This window comes from Podarcis muralis, chromosome 14, assembly GCF_964188315.1.
Source record: "Podarcis muralis chromosome 14, rPodMur119.hap1.1, whole genome shotgun sequence".
NCBI classification, from domain to species: Eukaryota; Metazoa; Chordata; class Lepidosauria; order Squamata; family Lacertidae; genus Podarcis; species Podarcis muralis.
Window position 1 is genome coordinate 50,932,043 of NC_135668.1, and position 23,526 is coordinate 50,955,568.

General features: G+C 47.2%; 2 protein-coding genes across 7 annotated transcripts in view; one reads left to right on the top strand and one right to left on the bottom strand.

The window, feature by feature from the left end:
- Window positions 1-11,466, top strand: part of MAFK (MAF bZIP transcription factor K) — a 31,123-nt gene extending 19,657 nt beyond the window's left edge. For all 5 annotated transcript variants that reach the window (XM_077918708.1, XM_028705394.2, XM_028705391.2 and 2 more), the window contains exons 2-3: window positions 1,537-1,616; window positions 5,123-11,466. In XM_077918708.1, the coding sequence (XP_077774834.1) occupies window positions 1,581-1,616; window positions 5,123-5,557 (471 nt within the window). In that variant the 5' untranslated portion in view covers window positions 1,537-1,580 and the 3' untranslated portion in view covers window positions 5,558-11,466. The remainder of the gene's footprint in view (window positions 1-1,536; window positions 1,617-5,122) is intronic.
- A 3,042-nt stretch (window positions 11,467-14,508) lies between these two features.
- TMEM184A (transmembrane protein 184A) overlaps window positions 14,509-23,526 on the bottom strand; it is a 42,879-nt gene continuing 33,861 nt past the window's right edge. For both annotated transcript variants that reach the window (XM_028705388.2, XM_077918709.1), the window contains exons 7-10: window positions 22,833-22,924; window positions 21,923-22,092; window positions 19,594-19,791; window positions 14,509-17,021 (exon numbers count right to left, since the gene is read on the bottom strand). In XM_028705388.2, the coding sequence (XP_028561221.1) occupies window positions 16,777-17,021; window positions 19,594-19,791; window positions 21,923-22,092; window positions 22,833-22,924 (705 nt within the window). In that variant the 3' untranslated portion in view covers window positions 14,509-16,776. The remainder of the gene's footprint in view (window positions 17,022-19,593; window positions 19,792-21,922; window positions 22,093-22,832; window positions 22,925-23,526) is intronic.

Here is a 23,526-nt window from a genome sequence, read left to right on the forward strand (position 1 = left end):
TACATACCCGGGGGTCTGTATGCAAGTTCTTAGACACACATACAGGGTGAGTCTTTTAAAAGAGGCCCCATGGAACATGTGTACTCTGTATCCACGGGGCCTCTATTAAAGGACTCACCCTGTATAATCAGTGCTACTTCTTTCTTGAAATGAGCTCTGGTTGCATGCCTGATGTCTGATAGGATCACTGAGAATGGGGAATCCCTGTCTTTGCCTGTAATAACAGGTGAGACTGAAATCATAGACCTGTTTATCTCATTTATTTAAATAATTTGTATCCTGCTCTTCAATTGAGGAAAAGTTCCCCAGCGTGACTTACAGATTGCAGACCTGAGGGCAGGGATTGGTTTTAATATTTTAGTTTATTTTTTAGTAATCTAAAAAGACACTTCACATAAGGAAAATGGATTGGGAGGGAGGAGGAAATCAGGGACAACTTGAGAGTTAGAAGTTCTAGTAGCTCCACTCAGTGCCCCAACTAGCAGAAATGGCTACTGATGGCCAGGGTAGGGCATCATGTTGCTTCAGTTCTCCCTCCCCACATCCTGCGTCTTATATTGTAAAAAGGCTAGTTTTGTTAATTTATTCTCTTTAAGGCAGCAGTTTTCATTTCACGTTGGGGTTGTGGGGCAACAGAGGGAGGAAGTACAGAGTTCCAGGAGTAGTACAGAAGAAAGAGCTTCCCCAGCCCCAAACTGATTGTCCCCTAACCGAAGGCAGTGCAGATCAATGAGACTAAGTTTGTGTTTGCTATGGAATGACGCAAGACTACAGAGGGTTTTAAACTTACAAGTGGGGGGCATCAGGCAGAGATTGAGCCTGTGCCATCCCCATCCCCACTCATTCTGGTGTTGAGAAAAGTGACAGGGAAGCCAGGCATAACGATAAGCCACAACAGATCAGGAGACGCTTTCTGGCCTTTAAAGATCCCCTGAATGAGACTGAGCAACTAGGGGATTCTGTTTTCACCGCTGATTGTGTACCCCCCCCCCCTTTGCCTAGCACTTCTCTGATACAGCAGGATCTGAGCCTGACACATCTACAATGCTCATCCACCCCGGCCCGAATTGGGAAGCCCAGGAAGAGCACAGCATTCTCCTAATGATGTTTCCCCACAAGTGGTTCTAGGATGAGGTCTCGAATAAGGTCTCCTTGAATTTATGCCTTTTCTAATACCACTGTTGGATAATTGGCCCCGGTCTTTTGGTGGCACACATCCATTCACACATACCTTAGGAGCCTGTATATCCGTATGCTCTCTTGTGGGCTCAGTGGTTGGCGAGCTGGCTTACGTGGTTCCGGAAATGAGCATAGGTTCAGAAAGACAAGGGAAAGAGTTCAAAAAATAATGGAGGAGCATTGCCTTAAATAGATTTGACATATAAAAGATATGTGACGTTCTCTGAATCGAAATGCAGCATATGAATGTGGTGGGGGAAATGTCCCATTTAGAATGTCTTTTCTGGGTCTGTTTCCTTTCTCTAAACCTGTTGCCTCTCTCTCTCTCCCCCCCCCCCTTTTTCTCTTCCCATCTAGTTGCAATTTCTGAGCAGTTCTGTCCAGGTGACCGTACCCAGGTTATGACGACTAATCCAAAACCAAACAAAACATTAAAGGTAAGTAAAGTGGCATAAAATGGGGAAGTGGAACTTGCAACCCTGCAGGTGTTGCTGGACTCTAGCTATCATCGGCCCCAGCCAGGATGGCAAATGGTCAGGGATGCTGGGAGTTGTAGTCCAGCAACATCCAGAGGACCACAGGCTCTCCCCCCACCCCATTCTGATATAAAGCATAGATGGCTTTTTAAGGAAAACTGAGACAAGTTCATAGAACCTTAATGGCCAGAGGCAATATACCTCTGTGTGCCAGATGCTGCAGGTGCCCATTATCTTCGCACCTTTCTTGTGAACTCCCAGAGCAGCCTTCCCTTAACTTAGTGCCATCCTTACATTCCAGGTTGCAACTCCCATCCGGGTTGCAACACACCATTGTCTGTGCTTGTTGGAGGAACTGTAATCCAAAACATCTGGAGAGCAGTAGGTTGGGGAAGGCTGTTTCAGAGGCATCTGGCTTCCTGCTTGGCAGGGGGTTGGACTCGATGGCCCTTGTGGTCTCTTCCAACTCTATGATTCTATGATTCTATGATTTGTTAAACAGAATGCGGGACACAAGGCTTTTATTTTTTTAAAAAAATTGTGTGTGTGCTCTGTATGAAAATTGTTTTCATGGTGGCAGATCTCCTAAATCACAAGCGGGGAACCTGTAGACCTCCAGGTATTGTTGGACTGCAACTTCCAGAGTGCCTGACCATTGGGCAATGCTGCCTGGCACTGATGTGAGCTAAACTCCATCCTGTGGGGCGTCACAGGTTCCCTGTTCTAAATTACCACCTTCCCCAGCGGTAATTCTTTAAAATACATTGTTCAGTGCCAAATTCTTTTGCCTGCTGATAACGCAGTGCTACAGCTTTCCTTCAGAAGAGAGTTTTTCTTCATCACTTTTAAAAGAGAAACTAAGGATACCTATGTCTAACTTGCTGGAGACGAGGACAATATTCTGTATCCGGACCTGAGCTGAAGTGAAGTTTTACGCAGTTCATGGAATCTTGCAGGAAAATTCATGCCACACTCACAGGCTGGGGACCATAGTGTGGTGGTAGGGTGCATCTTTGCAAGGCACAGGTTTCCATATTCAACCCCCTGCATCTCTAGTTAAAAAGGATTTTGGTTAGTGGGCTGGAAAGCACATCTACCTGATGCCCAGTTGATCTGCTGTCAACCAGCTCAGACTAGATGGACTCACGGTCTGATTCCGTGTTAAACGGCTTCATACGCTCAGGTCCTGTAACAGATTTCCTGGATGTCTTCATATGGCCATGAATTTCCGTGCATAATCATCTGAGTCATTTCCCTTTCCATTCCTCGTGGAAGAGGGACATGGGAAGCCCTTCTGAGGTACAACATCCTGAGGTTGACGTGGCTTGTGGAGAGGAAGGAAGGAGCCACTCTGCTGCTTCCTGCCCTGCAGCTAGCAGGATGTCCTCATGCCGCTGTGGGAAGTGGGCAAAAAGCATTGGCCCATTGGAAAAATTCCAAAATCCCTTATGAGGGCAGCATTCTTTTATTAGTCCAAGCCAAATGTGGGACCTGGAGTGACTGAACACTCAGCCCATGAAACGCTGACGTTTCTTAAAATATATCAACATGGTCCTTTACACAGGAAATCCATTTTATTTTTTAAAAATCCATCAAATCACAATACCTGGGTGGTTGGGGGGGGGGGCTACCTCCAGAATAAGACTGAGCATGGGATCATAGAATCTTAGAACTGGAATCATCTAGTCTAACTCAGCTAAAGCATCCATGACAGCTGGCCATCCACCTTTGCTTAAAAATCTCCAAGGAAGGAGAGTACATCTCTCATATCAGTCTGTTCCACTGTCAAACAGTTCCTGCTGTCAGAAAGTTTTTCTGTCAGTAAGCTTAGTTGGAATCTCTTTTCTTGTTACTTGAAACCATTGGTTCAAGTCCTACCCTCCAGAGCAGGAGAAAACAAGCATATTCCCTCTTCCATGTGATAGCTCATAAGATGGCTATCATATATCATCTCGACATAGGTGATAAGTGGGCTTCGGGGGGGGGGCATGATGGGTTCACTGCTGAGAAGATCCTGTCATTTGTTGCTACCTAGAGAAGGGCTTTAGCAGAATATCATAACCTATGTGGGAAGACTCAGTTCATAAGATATTTGGCTCCCAAGGCATTTAGAGCTTTTAAAAGTTAACCTCAGCACTGTCAATTGGGCCCAGAAGCAAACAGATAGCCAATATTAATTTATTTACATACTGCAGTTGAGCATTTGACTGATTTAAATAGCTGTTCAACAGTGGGACAGACTCCCTCCGAAGGTGGTGAAGGTTTTTGAACAGAGGTTGGATGGCCACCTGTTATGGATTCTTTAGCTGTGATTCTGCATTGCAGGGGGTTAGACTAGGTGTCTTTTGGGGTCCCTTTCAACCCTATAATTCTGTGAGAGGGGGAAAGGATTTGGTCAATTAAGCAGATCAAATACTGGTCAGGTATTTTTAAAAGCACTAACTTTATCACAGCAGCAGAAAAAGAAAAGTTACTGCCACATATCTGAATTATAAAAACTGAATTATACTGCTAATTGTTGTGAAATAATACTTTTTTTAAAAAAGTAGTACATTACCATAACTTTTAACCATGTTGGTTCAGGTTTTTTTTTATAAATGATGAATGATTCTTGTGAATGATGCTTTGGACTCAGAGGGAAGAGTCAGGTGTAAATGTTGGCTTGGGTAGAAACTACTCTGCACCAAGTGCCACTCACTGGATCATCTGCAGATTTCAAGTAGAATTTTCCATCTGAGTTCCTGCAGATGAGGAATTCTGATGCAGAACTCTGAAACTGGGTAGTAGAGATTCACAAAGAAGTGGTCAGAGGCAGCCAATTACTATTCCAATCATTACACGTGAGGAAAACTGAGGCCAAGAGATTAAGTGATTAGCATAAGGAAAGCAATGACAGAGAATGTTGCTTTTCTTGCCATTTTACTCGCTGTTTGGGGCCAGGAGCCTTTGCTGATCTGCTGCAAATAACCCAGAGATTGACCACTAAAACCCAACATGCCTCCTTCCTGCTCTCGTATATCTTCACACGGGAGAAGGCATTCCCTGAGATACTTTGGACCCAAACAGTTTAGACTTATAGAAGTCAAAGCCCACACCTTGATTTTAGCCCAGAGACCTACTGGAAGCCAGTGCAGTTGCTGAACAAATATAATACGGTTTTGTCAGCTCATCTTGGTCAGAAGAGGGGCAGCAGTATTTGGAACTAATTGGACAGCCTTCAAGGGCAGTTCCAGATATGATAGCAAATAATCAGGAAGTACAGGATAGCAAGGCTGAGCGATGGTTAGACCTGGGATAGCTCAGTCAGTAGAGCACAAGACTCCTAACCTCAGGGTCATGGGTTTGAGCCCCATGTTGGGCAACAGATTCCTCCACTGCAGGGGGTTGAGCTAGATGGCCCTTGTGGTCCCTTCCTATTCTATGATTCTGTGACCCATAAGTTGCCTTTGTGACACTGGTGTCTGCAGGTCAAGGAGGAGTCGGGAGAGAACGCCCCGGTGCTCAGTGACGATGAACTCGTGTCGATGTCTGTGCGGGAGCTGAACCAGCACTTGAGAGGTCTCACAAAAGAGGAGGTCATCCGCCTGAAGCAGCGGCGGCGCACGCTTAAGAACCGGGGCTACGCCGCCAGCTGCCGCATCAAGCGTGTGACGCAGAAGGAGGAGCTGGAGAGGCAGCGGGTGGAGCTGCAGCAGGAGGTGGAGAAGCTCGCCCGGGAAAACAGCAGCATGAAGCTAGAGCTGGACGCCCTGCGCTCGAAGTACGAGGCGCTGCAGACCTTTGCCCGCACCGTCGCCCGGGGGCCCATCACTCCGACCAAAGTTGCCGCCACCAGCGTCATCACCATCGTGAAGTCGGCAGAAATCTCGTCCGTTTCTGTGCCATTTTCAGCAGCCTCCTAGTGTCCAAAGTGGCAGAACTAGCAGCCCTTTTGGAAGGGAGAGTAGGATCTCGTTGATGGGTTTAGGAGCCTGCCTTCCTGAAAGATCAGCAATCCATTTTCTCCCCCAAAGCTACCAAGTGGACTCTGCAAAGGGGGAAACTAATGGACTGTTCTTGCCGGGCACTTCACGTTCTGTCCAGCTGCTTCTGGCTGAAATGGGAATGCCATATCGAGTAGTAGGTATTGCATGAGGGGTCTTGCACAACTCCTCCTCACAGCCTCTTTAAGTCCCAGGCAGCTCCCCAGTCGAGAGAAGACATCAGGGTATTCTCCAGAACATTTTGGAGTGAAACTGAACCACTCAGAAACGGATGGCCTGGCAGAATTGACAGGCAAGTTGAATAAATGAAGAACAGCCTCTTCCTTCTTTCAGAAAAAAAAAAAAATGTCCGATCGTAGTCAGCTTTATGTCAGTCACAGAATGAGCAATTGGCTCTGGAGCAGCTTTTGCTGAGAGTTCATCAGAATGTCGTAGAACAATGTCTTATCTCTCCAGTTCTGGAAACACCTTCACAGGTGAATTTCCACCTTTGGTGTGGTTATCTCCCCTCCCCTTTGCCGTGTGGCTTAGCAAGCAGAGCAGTATCTACAATGCAAAAATGTCTCTCTAGCTACTTCCCCACAATGTGCCTGTGAGTCAGATGTCTTTTTAAAAATGTAGTCTTGTTACTTCTAAATCAATATTCTCTCTCTCTCTCTCTCTCTCTTGCTTTCTCTCTCTTTCTCATAACAATAACTATTAGATCTAGACTGAACAACGCTGCAGAGAAAAGGAAATGGGAAAGTGTTAAGAGTGTGGGGATGTGGGTGGGCTGTAAAAAAGAGAGAGATACTGTTAACGGCAGGAAGCCCGTGCTCTGACAAGGTGTTCTCTTACAGGGTCTGCTAAAAGGCCTGTAAGGCAGAAGCATGCAGGAGAAGACAAAGTTTCACGTAAGAGACAGAAACAAGTGTGACATCAACACAAAGCCTTAACATAACCTCTTTCTGACTTCACAAGAGCTCTTTTTGGTGCTCTTTAATGCCAAAAGACAACATATGGCAAAGATGAGTGAGTGATGAAAACAAAGAGCAGTGTTCTTGGACGAGCTGCCTAGTAGATGTAAATATCTACAAGGGAACAGATCCTTGGAGATAATCTCAAGACCAGGGCATAGATGAAATGTTGCCAAGGAATGCAAGAAGGTTTGAAAATGCAAGAAGGTTTCTTTCTCAAGTAGTTGCAAAGTTGGGACAGGGGATGGGTGGAGAAATGTGTTTCGTGGATCTGAGACAGGAAGGATTAGAGCTGATTGGTTCGTGGTGGGGAGGGCAGAAGAGGACTTGGGAGGTGGGGTGGAAGAGTGGAGGGAGAGGAAAGCAGAGATTTTTGAATTTAGTGGGGAAAGAGAGGAGTTAAAGTTTGTAAATGAGTTTGTAAAATCCAAGGAAGTAAGGAAAAGCAACAGGTTTTCAGATTAAATGAAAAGGAAGGACCTCGTACAAGTTGATTTAAGCTGTGCCTGCAAGACAAGTAATCTTCCTCTTCCTTAGCAAAAGGTACTCCTTTAAGGTTCCCAAATAAAAAGAGGGAGGACCCTGAGGCTTGGAGCCAAAATGCCCCATGTGGCAACACTTTAGATGGCCTGCACCATTTTAGACTGCTGGTGTAAGATAGGACCTTTTGAATGCTGCCTCCTCACCAGATACTCGACACATAAGCCCCAAGTAAGCTTACCAGAATAAAAAAGCTACCCTGGAATTTCTCCCTGACTTGCTCCTTTTGGAGGACGGCATCCTTTTACAGGGAAGAAGCTCTGTTTTGCACATTATGCACCACTCTGTATATTGATAACAGGGCTGGAGAACTTCGAAAACAGAGCTGAACCATTGCATATTGCCGGTGGGGCAATCTGTGACGTGGATTTGAACCAGGGCGGGCCGGTGAAGATGCTGGTGGCGATTTAAACCTTGTGTGTGTTCCCAAATAGCCAATGCCAACTTTACTCTTACTCTATGTGTGCGTTTGGTGCTGCAGGAGTGATACTCTGCCTGTCACACCACTGCTTGACATTATCATTGATGGTGGCAAGCACAGACCACACTCCCCTTAATGGAGTTAGGAATACGGATGGTATATTGCCCATGGCAGTTGGGTGCATGTACAGGGCAAATCCTTTACCAACGCTGCCGCTAACACCTACTGTGTCTACACTCAATAAGAGTTAGCAGGGTTGCACACTTGCAACAACCGCAAGGAAAATAAAACAAAAACCAAGTCATCTATTCAAGACTTAAATTCCTACCAGCCCACTGTTCCGGTGGCTTATTTTCTGAGTCTTGAGATGTGACTTTTTTTTTAGGATTACCTCATTTCTTTCCAGGCCTCACATTACCCTCTAGAAGGCAAGCTGATGTCCTGTGTTTTAACCCATGCCTTTTTTGACCCCCTCAGCAAAGGTTGAGGAAGAAAAAAAAAATCACACAATATTGCTCTTATTTCCTGTAAAAAATTATTTTGGAAAATGCCCTGGATCTCTGCAAGCTTCTCGAGTTCTTAAAGCAGAGAAAGGTTTTAGATAATTTGCACTGTTGGAGCTTTGGAAAACAAATAAAGCTGGCCATTGTGGGCTTAAGGATGCCTGGATGCTTCATAACCTCCCCCTGCCCCACCCCAGAATTTATTCTCGAGAAGGAAACCGCTGCGCGCAGCTCAGGACCATCTCATAGCTGAGCAATGCGGAATTTGTGGCCCTCCAGATGTTGCAGGACTACAGCTCCCACAATCCCTCACTCGTAGCCTTGTTGGCTGGGGCAGATGGGAAATGGTGCTCAGCCACATATGTATGGCCACAGGCTCACTGTCATAGCCAGAACCCTGAAAACGAGAGGATAGTGTTAACCTCTGTTTCATGATAGAGATAACGAAAGACTAGACTTGCTCAAAAGCTGCCATTCGAAGGGCATCACCAATAGCAGCTCCTACGTTGACTCCAGAAATTGTTCTGTACAGGCTGTGCCCAGTTAATGACCCCCATACAGGGCTAGAGTCCCATAGATGTGCAGCTCTTGGGTTTACTTGAATGTGTTTCATGGGGTTTCCTTTCAGAATAAGAACAGAGACACAGACATTTTCTTGAGTAGTGTTTCTTTGCAACTGAGTAATCACCTGCCTCCCTCAGTTCTAGGAAAGTTGCCCAGAGGTGCAGGCAAGCAATTGCTGATTTTAGAAAAGAAACTGGTAGGAGACGCTCCAACAACAATCTAACTGAAACTGTGTTTGCAGTCAGCGGAATTAAGGCTTCAGCCTTAGGGTTTAGCTCTTAGCAGCTGTGTGTTTACCACCAGCTAGTTGCTGCTTACTCTCCCCATAGGGTAGTTGCTGGAAAACCTCCTCCTCCATAGGTGGTCTGCAGGCACGTGAAGCATCTAGAATTTCCGTGGATAATACGATAATCTCTGAGGGAGTGACCTCAGCCTGATCTCTGCCGCTAATTTGAGAACTAAGAGCAGCTTCTGTGGGGCAAAGTGACATCAAACAACCCAACCAACACCAGGACTATGTACCTTTGTGATCAGGAGCAAGAGGCCGAAGGCATTATTAAAGCTGTCGTTACCATAGCCATGGTAGGTAATCCATATTGGATATCATTTAAGGACCATGTGGAAATATTTGAGAGACACACTTATAGAAACATATATAAATATATATAGATATATATATATAATAAATGCATAATTATATACATTTTATCGTACAGATTTTTTTGTAAAAGATATTGTCTGGGTTGTTGTCTTTTTTAGTGTGGTATATTGTCGTTTTCTTATTTAAAAAAAAAGTCTGCCTACAAGAGAAAGTGGGGAGGAGAGAAGAGCCGATAGTTTTCTCTGACGAGTCAGGAATATGACAGAAGGAATCTGAAAGCTTTGTTTAGTTTTATTTCTCACCTACTTTTTTGACACCTGTGGCTGCAGCCAGAGATATCCATTGGAAACACTTTCCTCTCAAAAGTCTGTGCACCAAAAGGATGGGAAGTTCAGGAGACCTGAGCAAATTGTGCCATCAGTCGCTGCAGGAATGTGTATCCTTAGCCTGTCCTACATGCATATGCCTACTTAGACAATTCCTACATGGAAGGCACCTGAACATGGGAGTTAATATGCAACCCATGTGCGCAAACCACCACCTGCGATGTATGTGTGTGTGTTTTCAAGTGTGTTATTCATGCAGCAAGGGATTGCAGGCCAACTTTTTATAAACCACGAAACATCCCTTCATGTTTTCTGCTCATCAGCTTCCACCATCCTGAGCTTGGTTTCTCCGTACATGAAAAGATGTTCAGTGTATGCTTTGGCTTTTCTGAGTGTTGGTGCGACTCATGCCCAGCTCAGTGTCCCCCTCCAAAGGAACTGCCCAGTGGTTTGTGGTCAGATTTGTCCATTCTGCCTTTAATGGTGCCCCAAATTCGACTCCTGGGGTATCTCTTCCTGCCTCGGTTTCAGCTCACCTTCATGTGAGGTTAACAGTCCAGCTGTTCTCTGCTAGGTCTGCCACATCTTTGCCCATCCAGCCTCCAGGACCTGTTAGAGGAGCCTCGGAAACATGCACAACACCATTGCTGTGCATGATGTCCACATTGGGCATTACTTGCCATAGGGGGTTCTGGGGTCTGCCTTGTTTTCCACTGGGGCTGAACTCTCTTAATGCTAGCATGTCCAAGAGGGGCAGATGATTGAGCTGAATGAAACATCCCATGGACTAATTTCGGTCCACTAACGGCCAGTTGCGCTGTTCCGATCCCTGCTGCTGTTTGGCCAGACCAACTGCCTTTCTTGGAAGGCTTGCTCAGTATTGGAGCTGTTATGTAGGCTACCATGATGGTAGCATTCTGGACTGTACCAGGTTCCATGGCAGGGGGTGTGGATCATGATTTTGAATGCACTGAACACTCCTCGCTTGCAGTAACCTTGCGCATGAGGGAGAAAACCATGCTAAACCTTTCTCCCTTCCATGTTGGCTTACTACACACAGGGGAGTTTAAAAAACAAACAGATGGGGGAGTATCAAAGAAATTGATCCCCCCACAGGTGGTACAGGCCTGCCATCTCAATCTGCACCATGTATTCCCAGATCCCATTAGCCCCAGCCCTTTATGGCCAGGGATGGTCAGCGCTGTCCTCTTAACATCTGGAGGGCAGCAGGTCAGGGAAGGCTGCCATAACACATGACGCTTCAGTATTTGAAAGCTAACAAGCTGGGTTGTTTAATCCTGCAGTGAAGGATGTGCAATTTTTTGAGAAATGGGTAACTGGAGCAGTCAGCAGTGAGGCTTCTTAATGTGAGAAACCAGAAGGGAATTCAGGTTACTCCAGTAGCCTAAAGCCAAGAAGTGAAGCCCTTCCCTTGCCCCTCCCTTTTCAAGTCTTTTTAAGCTTTACCACTATTTGGTTTCAATGTTTAAGGTTTTGTGTCCCTACCTCCATAAAGACAGGAGTCTTTTCCCACTGATAGCCAACCATAATGCTTTTCTTCCCCCATTTTCACTCATCCTTGAAAAATTGTAGGAAAGTCTCTTTCTTTCTTTTTTGGTCACCCGTTCATTCTATCTTCTGTGGTTTTACTTGATTATTTTCATTTCGATATTTATTTTTCGTGCGCTGCTTTTTTATTATGAAATAAATTATTGATATATCAAGTAATGTGGGTGCCTGTTTCGTAAGGCATATTCACTGTGTGTGTGCGTGTCCAATCTACTTTTCTCTTGACAAAAAAAAAATTTACAACACAATGTTAATTTATTGCTGTAAATTTTAAGCTGCAATGACTGGTTTTTTGTTTGTTTTTGTTTTTTTTTGTACCTTTCCAATAAAGCATTTTCTGGTTTCAGATTTGACCTGGTCTGTGATCAGTATGTTCAAAGCTTTGGGACCTCAGGCTGCCTTCCTTCCTACAGCTTACACAGAGCCCAGAAAGGCTACATGAAAGACCTAGATCAGGGGTCAGCAAACGTTTTCAGCAGGGGGCCTGACTATATTTTGAAAAGGGGGGGGGAAAGGAACAAATTCCTATGCCCCACAAATAACCCAGAGATGCATTTTAAATAAAAGGACACATTCTACTCATGTAAAAACACGCTGATTCCCGGACCATCTGAGGGCTGGATTGAGAAGGCAATTGGGCCAGATCCGGCCCCCGGGCCTTAGTTTGCCTACCCATGACTAACAGGGTTGACATCAGTCTGCCTCAGGAAGATTATGGAGTGTCTCTCCAGGGATGAAGTCAAACTGCTGTGTTAGCAGCACCAAAGTGACCTCCCCAGGGCACAAGCCTGGGCTGTGTGTCTGGAGGTCTTGGGTTGCCCCAAAGGAAAGCAGAGCAAAATGTTTGGCAGCAGGAGTTGATGGAAGGAGGGCGTCCAGCCGCCGCTCTGCATTTGCGTAGTCTAACCAAAATGAACAAAAGCTGGCAGGTAGCAGAGTCTGTTGGGGGACTCCAAAAACCGCAGCGAACCTGCCTTTCATAGGACTAATTAAAACGCTACACCTCCTTATCAAGCTTTCAAGTTCTCCAGCAATCATCTTCACGGTGTGCCTCAGAGCAACAGCTGCTGGAGAGCGCAAGCCCTGCCTGTGAGCTTCCTCTTGGCAACTCTGGGAAACAAGCTGTTGGAGATGATGATGGGCCTGTCGCCTGATCGAACAGGGCTCTTCCTAGGGGAGACAAGAAGGGCTGGAGAAAGCTAATGGGAAAAGCCTGAAGGGCTTTAATTTGTTAGCTGCCTTAGGCTGCCGGGCAGGAGATGTCATGCACACTTAATTAGAGGACTAGCAGTTGTGTCAAGAGGGATGCGGGTGGCGGTGTGGGTTAAACAACAGAGCCTAGGACTTGCTGATTAGAGGGTCAGCGGTTCGAATCCCCGTGACGGGGTAAGTTCCCATTGCTCGGTCCCTGCTCCTGCCAACCTAGCAGTTCGAAAGCACGTCAAAGTGCAAGTAGATAAATAGGTACCGCTCTGGCAGGAACGGGACGTGGGTGGCGCTGTGGGTTAAACCACTGAGCCTAGGGCTTGCCGATCAGAAGGTCGGTGGTTCGAATCCCCACGATGGGGTGAGCTCCCGTTGCTCGGTCCCTGCTCCTGCAGTTCGAAAGCACATCAAAGTGCAAGTAGATACATAGGTACCGCTCCGGTGGGAAGGTAAATGGCATTTCGATGCGCTGCTCTGGTTCGCCAGAAGTGGCTTAGTCATGCTGGCCACATGACCCGGAAGCTGTATGCCGGCTCCCTCGGCCAATAAAGCAAGATGAGCGCTGCAACCTGAGTCGGTCACGACTGGACCTAATGGTCAGGGGTCCCTTTACCCTTTACCTTTTACTGGCGGGAAGGTAAATGGCGTTTCCGTGCGCTGCTCTGGTTTGCCAGAAGCGGCTTAGTCATGCTGGCCACATGACCCGGAAGCTGTACACTGGCTCCCTCGGCCAATAAAGCGAGATGAGCGCCGCAACCCCAGAGTCGGCCACGACCGGACCTAATGGTCAGGGGTCCCTTTACCTAGCTGTGTCAAGGGCACCTAGGAAAAGATGCAACAGTGACAACTTGCTTAAAACCCTGACTACAAAATCCATCAGTTACTCTGCTCTGTGTCCAGCATTAAGTGAAAGACGTAGGGGCCCTCGAGGCAGACAGCAAAAGTTGAAATGCAGTAGCATTTGTATCAGGCTCAAACAGGAGTTGAGGGGCACATGCAACCCTCCAAGCTTCTGTATCCAGCCCTCAGAACTCTGCCCACGCAACACCCCTTAGGAGTCTGCTCCACACTCCCCTTTGGTTCTTTGGCCTGGCCAGAATATCCCTGAACCATATACAGTCGTACTTCAGAAGTCGAACAGAATCCGTTCCAGAAGTCCGTTCGACTTCCCAAACACAGCTTCTCATTGGCTGCAGGAAGTTACAGGGAACCAGGCAGAGGGCCTTCTCAGTGGTGGCACGCGTCCTGTGGAACGTCCTCCCGTCAGATGTCACAGAAATAACTAAAAAAATTCCTTCCAGTAGCACCTTAAAGACCAACTAAGTTAGTTCTTGGTATGAGCTTTCGTGTGCATGCACACGAAAGCTCATACCAAGAACTAACTTAGTTGGTCTTTAAGGTGCTACTGGAAGGAATTTTTTTTGTTTTGACTATGGCAGACCAACACAGCTACCTATCTGTAACAGAAATAACTATCTGACTTTCAGAAGACATCTGAAGGCAGCCCTGTTTAGAGAAGTTTGTAATGTTTGATGTTTTATCGTGTTTTTAATATTCTGTTGGGAGCCGCCCAGAGTGGCTGGGGGAACCGAGCCAGATGGGCGGGGTATAAATTATAAATTTATTATTATTATTATTATTATTATTATGAAATAAAGGGGAAACTTACCAGGAACAATCTAGACTGGACAAGCCAGACAGGATTGCTTAATTTAAAGGATTCTAACGAATCATCAACTTGCTTCCAACAATCTGCAAGGGAATGTGCTGTGCTGCTTGCTGACTAGGGTGAGTGAGGAGGGATATTAATATTTTTGTATTTGATGAATTACTGTATTTTAATATTTGGCTTACAAAATAATGTTCAAAAACAAACACTCACTTCTGTGTTTAGATAAGGAGCTGGAACTTTTGACTCCCAAGGCGTTCAGGAGCCGAGGTACGACTGTACTGAAGTGTCTTGCTTACCTGAGCTCAGGGAGTTCTGACTCTGTTGGAACAATTTGAGCTTTTCCCTGCAAAGATTTCTTTGTACTTCTGCAAACCTTGGGGCTTCCCAGCAGCTTGCTGATCCCTCCCAGTCTCAGGTGGTGCCTTCCTGGGTTACAGAGGACTCCTATTCAGAGAACGGGTTGGCCTGCTAGGGGAATACTTAACAGTGATTTGACAATGCACACAGAAATGTTTTTTCCCCCTTTTTATTTTATTAGAAGCCTTTTTATATAAATAATTTAAAATGTACAAGTTTACACTCCCAGCAGTTGCCACCTCTCTGTAAAAGATGCAACATCCAATGAAGAAAGCATTACATACATTTTATCACTGCATAGAGAAGTTGAGCTGTTCAAGCAGAATCTTGAATGATCTCCTGCAGCCTAGGGACAGAGGTGAAAGCTGTTTCCTGGTTCTGCTGGATCCCTCAGTGGCTTTAGTACCACTGACCCTGGTATCCTCCTGGACCATCTAGAGCAGTGTTCCCCAACCTTGGGCCTCCAGCTGTTTTTGGACTACAACTCCCATCATCCCTCACTAGCAAGACCAGTGGTCAAGGATGATGGGAATTGTAGTCCAAAAACAGCTGGAGGCCCAAGGTTGGGGAACACTGATCTAGAGGAGTTGGGTGTTGGGTGCACTGTTATACAGTGGTTCCGCTCCTTTCTCCTGGGCCATGTCCAGAAAGTGATGTTGGAGGGATGAGTGTTCGGATCCCTGGGCTCTCACTTGTGGGGTGCCTCGGGGCTCTGTCCCCCTTCCCATGCTTTTGAACATCTCTATGAAGCCGCTTAGAGAGATCACCAGGGAGCTGGGGCTGAGTATCCACCAATATGCAGATGATAACCAGTTCTACCTCTCTAAATCAGAACCATTGAAGGCAGTGAACACCCTGTGCAAGTGTCTGGAGTATGGATGACGGTCTTCAGATTGAGGTTGAATCCCGACAAAATGGAAGAACTGTTTCTGGGGGAAGGGGTGGGCAGATGTGGAGGACTCCCTGGTCCTGAATGGGGTAACTGTGTCCTTGAAGGACCAGGTGTGCAGCCTGGGGGTCATTTTGGACACTCAACTGTCCATGAAGATGGCCAGTTCCTCATCCAATGTGGCTGTCTACCAGCTCCATCTGGTATGCTGGCTGAGACCCTACCTGCCCACGCACTGTCTCACCAGAGTGGTGCATGCTCTGTCCTGCTTGGGCTACTGCAATGATCTCTACATGGGGCTACCTTCGAAGGTGACTCGGAAACTACAACTATCGGCCATGCTCTCTGGAGTTGACAGGGAGTTGGGAGTTGCACAAGATTAGAGGTCCATAAGCTGGTCTTCCTTTCTACACGTTCTACATTCCAAGGGGAGAGGCATAGGCAGTTCTTATGCTGCCCCCTATATGTGTGGAATTTCCACAATGGTGGGTGCCAGAACTGAGTCCACACGGGGTACGTGTGTGTGTGTGTGTGTGTGTGTGTTAAACCCAGCAAGGATTTCTGCCTACATTCTTTCTACTATGTGGTCAAACTGTCCTCAGCTTTCCTCTCCGGGAAACAGTTTCAATTCCACCACCACCAATCCGATACAGGGCCAAAATTCCTGATCCATAACAGATCAGTCTTTCTAAAATGGCTTTAACCAAGATAGATCTGGGTTCAACCAACACACCATATATATTTTTTAAAAAAGGTTTTTCCTTTAGCACCAAGAACGGACTAGGAATAGCAATTTTTAAACTTCCTTTAAGTCTTCATTTGCTCCATAAGGAGTTCCTCACTTCCCACTTGCCTCTGCTTTCAGCTGTAGCCATTGCAGCTGCCCCCTCAAAGTCCTCTCCTCCCTCAGATTTCTGCCTATTAATTTACTGTGACTGAGCTGGATCCATTGCTTTCAAACGCAGCTTCAGTTAGTTTCATTCCTTCCCATAGGACCAAACCCAGACTATATTGCTGTTGGGGCACAGTTTTCATTCAAAACCATTACTTCTGGTCCTGCAATCCTGGCCTTTCCCCGTTCTTCCAAGCCAGTCCCAAACCCACTCCCATCTTGGGCCCAGAGCTGTTGCTCAGAGTCCAACTGAGAAAAGTCGTTCCCACTACACTATCTTTGCTTCAGCCAATAGGAGAGAGTCCGGAGGCATTCTAAGCCATCTTCCAGAACCTCTTGGAACTTTCTGGAACATGCCGCCATTTTGTGCCCTCACGGCACATCCCCAAAAGCAGGAGGAAAAGGCTCATGCAAAGGCCGAGGAAACGCGAAGAAGTGGGAGGGCTTGAGAAACCAACTTTCCAAGTATTTGAGCCTTCTCGAGGCAATAGCCAATTGACGGGATTGGTGGCGACACCTCCATTTTCTCTCACGTCGGCCAGCCCATCTGACATCCGGTTCTATCCGCAGCAACTGAGCTGGAAGGTGGCAAGGAGGTATTTCCTACAAAACCCACCATGGTTCCCACCTGGGAGACGTGCCCTATAGCTCGTCGTCAGAGGTTATCAGCACCCTCTTCTCAATGTTCTTGCTCTTCCTGATGTGTTGGCCATCGGCTTTGGGCTCCAGGTGCCCGTTCTGCCCCGGCTCGCCAGCCTCTTGCATGGACTGCTGTGTGTATTGCTGGTACGCTGGGGAGAAGTTGTGGATGGCATCCTGGACAATGTCCTGGGGGCTCATGGTCTCCTTCAGACCACTGGAGATGCTCTGCATCGGGGCAAGGTTTGCTGGGAGCAAGAGGAGGACATGAGAGAAGTGTAATCATGTAAACATGCCTACAACTAATCCAGAATGCAGCAGCTAGACTGGTGGCCGGGAGTGGCCGCCAAGATCACATAACCTTCATTGGCTCCCAGGATGTTTCCAAGCACAATTCAAAGTGTTGGTGCTGACCTTTAAAGACCTAAATAGCCCTCGGCCCAGTAGTCTTGAAGGAGCGTCTCCACCCCGATCGTTCTGCCCGGACACTGAGGTCCACCTCCGAGGACCTTCTGGCGGTTCCCTCCCTGCGAGGTTACAGGGAACCAGGCAGAGGGCCTTCTCGGTAGTGGCATCCGCCCTGTGGAATGCCCTCCCGTCAGATGTCACAGAAATAAACAACTATCTGACTTTTAGAAGACATCTGAAGGCAGCCCTGTTTAGGGAAGTTTGTAATGATTGATGTTTTATCGTGTTTTTAATATTCTGTTGGGAGCCGCCCGGAGTGGCTGGGGAAACCCAGCCAGATGGGTGGGATATAAATAATAAATTATTATTATTATTATTATTATTATTATTATTATTATTATTATTATTTCAAAGGAAGAGACTAAGAAAAGCCTTCTCAAAAAGCAAGTTTCCTCAACCTGGTGCTCTCCAGACATTGGGCCACGATAGATGGGGTTGGTGGGAGTTGGACATCTGGGGGCACCAGGTTGGGAAAAACTACCAGAAAACAAAGTTGCCCGTTCAGATCATAAACAGCAGCGCTATGTAGGACCAGTCGTTTAGTACTTTTGGGCCACCAGTTCAAAAAGTCCCAAAACATGTTAAAATAAGAATTCTGCCCCAGTCTCCAGCTACTTTGGCCCTGTTGTAGCCTGTCTCTTTCACACACGTTATAAACCATTTCCCCCTCACCATTTTATAGGAATCTAGGGGGCAGGAGTGCCAGCTTGATGCCACGACTATGGGTGTCCAGGGTCGTGGGTGCCATGCAACGTGCATGGCCCTGGTACCTAAATTTGTGGGTGCCCGGTGCCTTCATGGGGAATTTCGTGGGTGCTAAGTTGGCACCTATGCTAGGTGGAAATGACACGATTGTTCTCTCCACTCAAAACACTGTTCCCAAAAAAAGACTGAATGCCTCCTAAGTGTCAGCTGCCAGACAACACCTTAAAAGCTGAAAAGGTCCTTCAATATCTCAAGAGCCAAGTACTGTTCACCTTCAGATTGATGACCTTCATTTGAATTTATTTATTGACCAGAAAGCTGGTTTCCTCCTCAATAAAGGGAAAGGAGGAGATGGAATCACAAGGCCAAGGTAACCTCGGTCAAAGAAGGGGATGCCAGCCTGCCAATACAGCTCCATATTCCTTCTCTAGGACCCATTTCCTGACCAATTTAGTTACCGTATTTTTCGCTCCATAGGGCGCACTGGACCATAGGGCGCACCTAGTTTTTAGAGGGGGAAATCAAGAAAAAAAATCTTATCCCCCCCCCGCCCCAAAGAACAGCATACAGGCTGCGCGCAACCTCTCCCTGCCGGAGGGGTTGCACGTGGCTATGGCACAAGCCAAGGCTTCCTCTTTAGCCCCGTCTAGCCTCTCCCTGCCAAAGGGGTTGCGCGCGGCTATGGCAGCGGCTATCCCTGAAGCCTTCAGAGCGCAGCGCAAGTTCCCGCTGCACTCCTCAGGCTTCAGGTTCCTTTTGCTGAAGCCGGGAGAGCAAGACTCTCCTGGCTTCAGCGAAAGGAATCTGAAGCCTCCAGAACGCAGTGGGAACTTGCGCTGCGCCCCGAAGGCCTTTAAGCGGCTATCCCTGATGCCTGGAGAGCGAGAGGGGTCGGTGCGCAACGACCCCTCTCGCTTTCCAGGCTTCAGCGAAAGCAAGGTGAAGCCTCTTGAGCGCGGAGGGAGCGCTCCCTCTGCGCTTCAGAGGCTTAGCGTTGCTATCGCTGAAACCAAGGAGCCTGCATTCACTCCATAGGACGCACACACATTTCCCCTCAATTTTTGGAGGGGAAAAAGTGCGTCCTATAGAGCGAAAAATACGGTAAGTCTTTTTTCTCTCCTTTCCACTTGGCCGAAAAAGCCTCTGTCCCAAGAAGCATTTATGCGTCAGAAACAAAAGCATACAAATACAGTTGATATGAAAGATTTATATCTGGTGCTGAATCCAGGGCACAGAGCCCTGTTACTGGGGAATTTCACACAAGCGCATCCTCTACTTGAGTACCAAACAAATAATTCCAGGTTTGGTTTCTCTCTGCTCCTCTGATTCCGCCTCCCATCTCCCTGTACACTTAAAGCAGGCCTTCGCAAACTTGGCCCTCCAGCTGTTTTTGGACTACAACTCCCATCATCCCTAGCTATCAGGACCAGTGGTCAGGGATGATGGGAATTGTAGTCCCAAAACAGCTGGAGGCCCAAGTTTGGGAAGCCCTGACTTAAAGCAACCTCGTTCACCCTGGTGCTGTCCAGATGTTTTAAGACTGCATCAGCCCCAGCCAATTTGAGAGATGCAGCCCCAAACATCTGGATGGCACCCGGTGGCAGAAGGCTGGCTTCAGAGGAACACAACCTTGTTGAGAACACTCACATGTCGCACTTTCCTTCTTCTCCCTGTACACCTGGCAGGTGAAAGCGTATCGGAGGGCGATGGCAGCAAACAGCATTTCGATGCAGATTATGAAGTTCTGGTAGCCGGCTGCTACCGTCCCGGCTCCCACCGTGTTCCCATCGATGATCTGAACCTCTGGGATCACCCCACATTTCTCCAGGATAGCCAGCAACATCCCTGTGCAAAGGGAATATTTGTCAATTTATCACTGACCCAAGCATTAGGTGGCTTGTCAAGTCCTGTTGGCGCATATGGGTTTCCCACAGGTCCACGGAGCAGTTCTGCACATCACCAGGATCTCGTAAGGTACATCATTTTGCCACCAGGGTTTTAGCCAGAGATGTGCCCAGACTCCCTTGTGCCCTTGGCAAAGAGCTGTATTGCTGCCTTCCCCCCGCCCATCCCTTGCACCTACCTTAGACCCCTTGAGAGTGACTGCCACTCAGTGCAGGTTTAATTTTTGATGATTTGATTTTATTATTTCATTTGTATACCGCTTAATATATGGAAAATAGCTTTAAGCAGTGTACAAAACAGAATCAATGACAGACGACTCAAACAAAATATTGCAAAAATATACATATTAAAATGTTACATTAATACAAAGTTACATATAAATATAAATCAATAGCAATTCATTTTCCTTTTGACCTAACTCACTTTAAGGCAGCTCCCTATACAGTGGTACCTTGGTTCTCAAACTTAATCCATTCTGGAAGGCGGTTCGACTCCCGAAACTGTCCGAAAACCAAGGTGCGGCTTCCGATTGGCTGCAGGAGCTTCCTGCACTCAAGCGGAAGTTGCGTTGGATGTTCGGCTTCTGAAAAACGTTCAAAAACTGGAACACTTCTGGGTTTGCGGCGTTTGGGAACTGAAATGTTCGAGGACCAAGGCATTCGAGAACCAAGGTACGACTGTATTTCTTCAAGTATTTAAGGGAGGCATCTGCAGATGAGGCGAACGATGAATTAGTCTCTCATCATTTTTTACGTTACTTTTAAACAGAGACGTGGGTGGGTGAATTTTTCCAGGTGTTTCAAGCAGTGCCAGAGAGCCCAGTTGAGCCTCAGCCTGTCTATCCCCACATTCATTCATTCATTCAATATACCGCCCTTCTTCAAGAGATTCCAGGGTAGTTCACAGAATAAAGTACAATACAAAACACAAGTAATTAATTAAATCAAAACAATAATGCCCCCCCTAGGGACAATGAAAAGGGACGTGGGTGGTGCTGTGGGTTAAACCAGAGCCTAGGACTTGCCGATCAGAAGGTCGGCGGTTCGAATCCCCGTGACGGGGTGAGCTCCCGTTGCTCAGTCCCTCCTCCTGCCAACCTAGCAGTCCGAAAGCACGTCAGAGTGCAAGTAGATAAATAGGTACCGCTCTGGCGGGAAGGTAAACAGTGTTTCCATGCGCTGCTCTGGTTTGCCAGAAGCAGCTTAGTTCTGCTGGCCACATGACCCAGAAGCTGTACGCCGGCTCCCTCGGCCAATAAAGCAAGATGAGCGCTGCAACCCCAGAGTCGGCCACGACTGGACCTAATGGTCAGGGGTCCCTTTACCTTTACCTTAGGGACAATGAACAACCTGGCTTCCCCCTCCCCTCCCCTTCACAGCTTCATTGACCTCTCACTTTGGCAGGACAAATTCCCTGGAGTCAGATTGGTGCAATGCTGGTCCCTGCTGCCACCAGTGCTGCTGTCAAACCTTGGTACCCGAATGGCTCCGGTTTTGAACGTTTTGGCTCCTGAACGCCAAAAACCCAGAAGTAAGTGTTCCAGTTTTCGAATGTTTTTCGGAAGCCGAACATCCGACGCGGCTTCCACTTGAGTGCAGGAAGCTCTTGCAACCAATCAGAAGTCGGGCCTCAGTTGTCGAATGTTTCGGAAGCTGAACGGGCTTCCGGAATGAATTATGTTCGAAAACCAAGATTTGACTGTACTTTAATAGTGGTAGAGGCACCTCCATGTTACATGGCACAAATAGGTCTCCTCCTCCTCCATTTTGGGGCAGGGAGGTAGCATGGTATTCATGCCCTCTGGGCCTGAGCCCATGGCGGGGGCCAACCTTTGCCAGGTACGTCCTTGGCTTTAGCTGCCAAGTCTCAAAAGCCATCGTTCCTATTCCAGCCCTTCCTCTAAAGAGCTCACTCGAGAAACTTCATGGCCAAGTGGGGATTCGAACCCTGACCTGCTGGGTCTCAGCCCAGCCCTCTTAATGTTTACACAGCACTGGCTCTCCCCCAGATCTTGCTCAGTCAGAAGAGAGGAGGTGCTGCCTCTGAAGGAGACGGAAAGACCAAAACCCACCTTGCCAAAAAGAGAGAAAGATGACTGCCTTGATGGTGAGGAATTTAAGGACTGGTTCAAAGGGTCTCAGGAGCTCCATGGTGGCGAAATAGAAGAGGAAGAGAGCATAGAGAGCCAGGCTGACGGAGAAGTTGTAGATAATGGTGATGTAGAGGTAGCCACTGTGAATGCTGGAAAGCAAAAAACACACACGGAGGTACCAAGCGTCAGACAATCATTGCATTTAGATCCCTCTCCTGTCTCCAAGGCACTTAAGGGACTGTGCTTGATTCCATCCTGCTTCTCATTTAACCCCCCCAACAATTTAAGAAGGATGTTGACAAGCTGGAACATGTGCAGAAGAAGGCGACCAAGATGATCAAGGGTCTGGAAACCAAGCCTGATGAGGAACGGTCGAGGGAATTGGGAAGAGACAACCGAGAGGAGATACAATAGCCCTCTTCAAATTTTTAAGGGCCGTCACATGGAATATGGATTCAAGTTACAAGAAAGGAGATTCAAGCAGCCTTGGCTCCTTTGGACAAAGAGGTCCACAATCACTATTCATTGTGGATGCAGTGAAACCACATGGTTTCGTGAAATGTAATCAAATCACAGCCATTTGCATTCCTCTCTCGTGGCAGTTTAGGAGCTTTTAATCATTTAAATTTTTCGGTGGGTCAGCCAAGCGAAAATGGTTTGTTGCTTCATTAAAATAATAATAATAATAATAATAATAATAATAATAATAATAATAATAATATAGTGTTGGTTTCGAGCCGCTTTATTTTTGTGAATTTCAATTGCCGTTTGCCCTTTTCCAGAAAGCTGCCCTGAGCTTTTCCACTTCCAAGGAAAACTGTCAAGGCATTGAACCACCCCAGACCATAAAAACCACCCGCCCCTGCCCCGCACCCTCCTGTCTCCTCACTTGAAGTCTCCATCGTTGTATTTCCCAAAGGCTTGCAAGATGATGGTGATGATAGCCATCAGAGGCTTCACAATGCAGAACTGCAGCGTTGCCTAGAAAGATCGAACAATCACAGCTGAAGCACATTAAGGCAGTGAAAATGCATTACAGTCACACGCTTCCTACCACCAGAGGCAACTTGTGTGCATTTAAGTTGTGTGCATTCAGCTTTACGCGTGGGGCAAATTAAAATAAAATAAAAAGGGGGGGTAGTGGCAGGCATCCAGGGTAAAGGAACCTTTGGCAATCCCACCCACCACTGAACCCAGTGTGTTTTGACTATAAATTATGGCTTTAGGTGCTATCCCCAAAACATAAGGTAAAGGTAAAGGTACCCCTGCCCGTACGGGCCAGTCTTGCCAGACTCTAGGGTTGTGCGCTCATCTCACTTAAGAGGCCGGGAGCCAGCGCTGTCCGCAGACACTTCCGGGTCACGTGGCCAGCGTGACAAGCTGCATCTGGTGAGCCAGCGCAGCACACGGAACGCCGTTTACCTTCCCGCTAGTAAGCGGTCCCTATTTATCTACTTGCACCCGGGGGTGCTTTCGAACTGCTAGGTTGGCAGGTGCTGGGACCGAGCAACGGGAGCGCACCCCGCTGCGGGGATTCGAACTGCCGACCTTTCGATCAGCAAGTCCTAGGCGCTGAGGCTTTA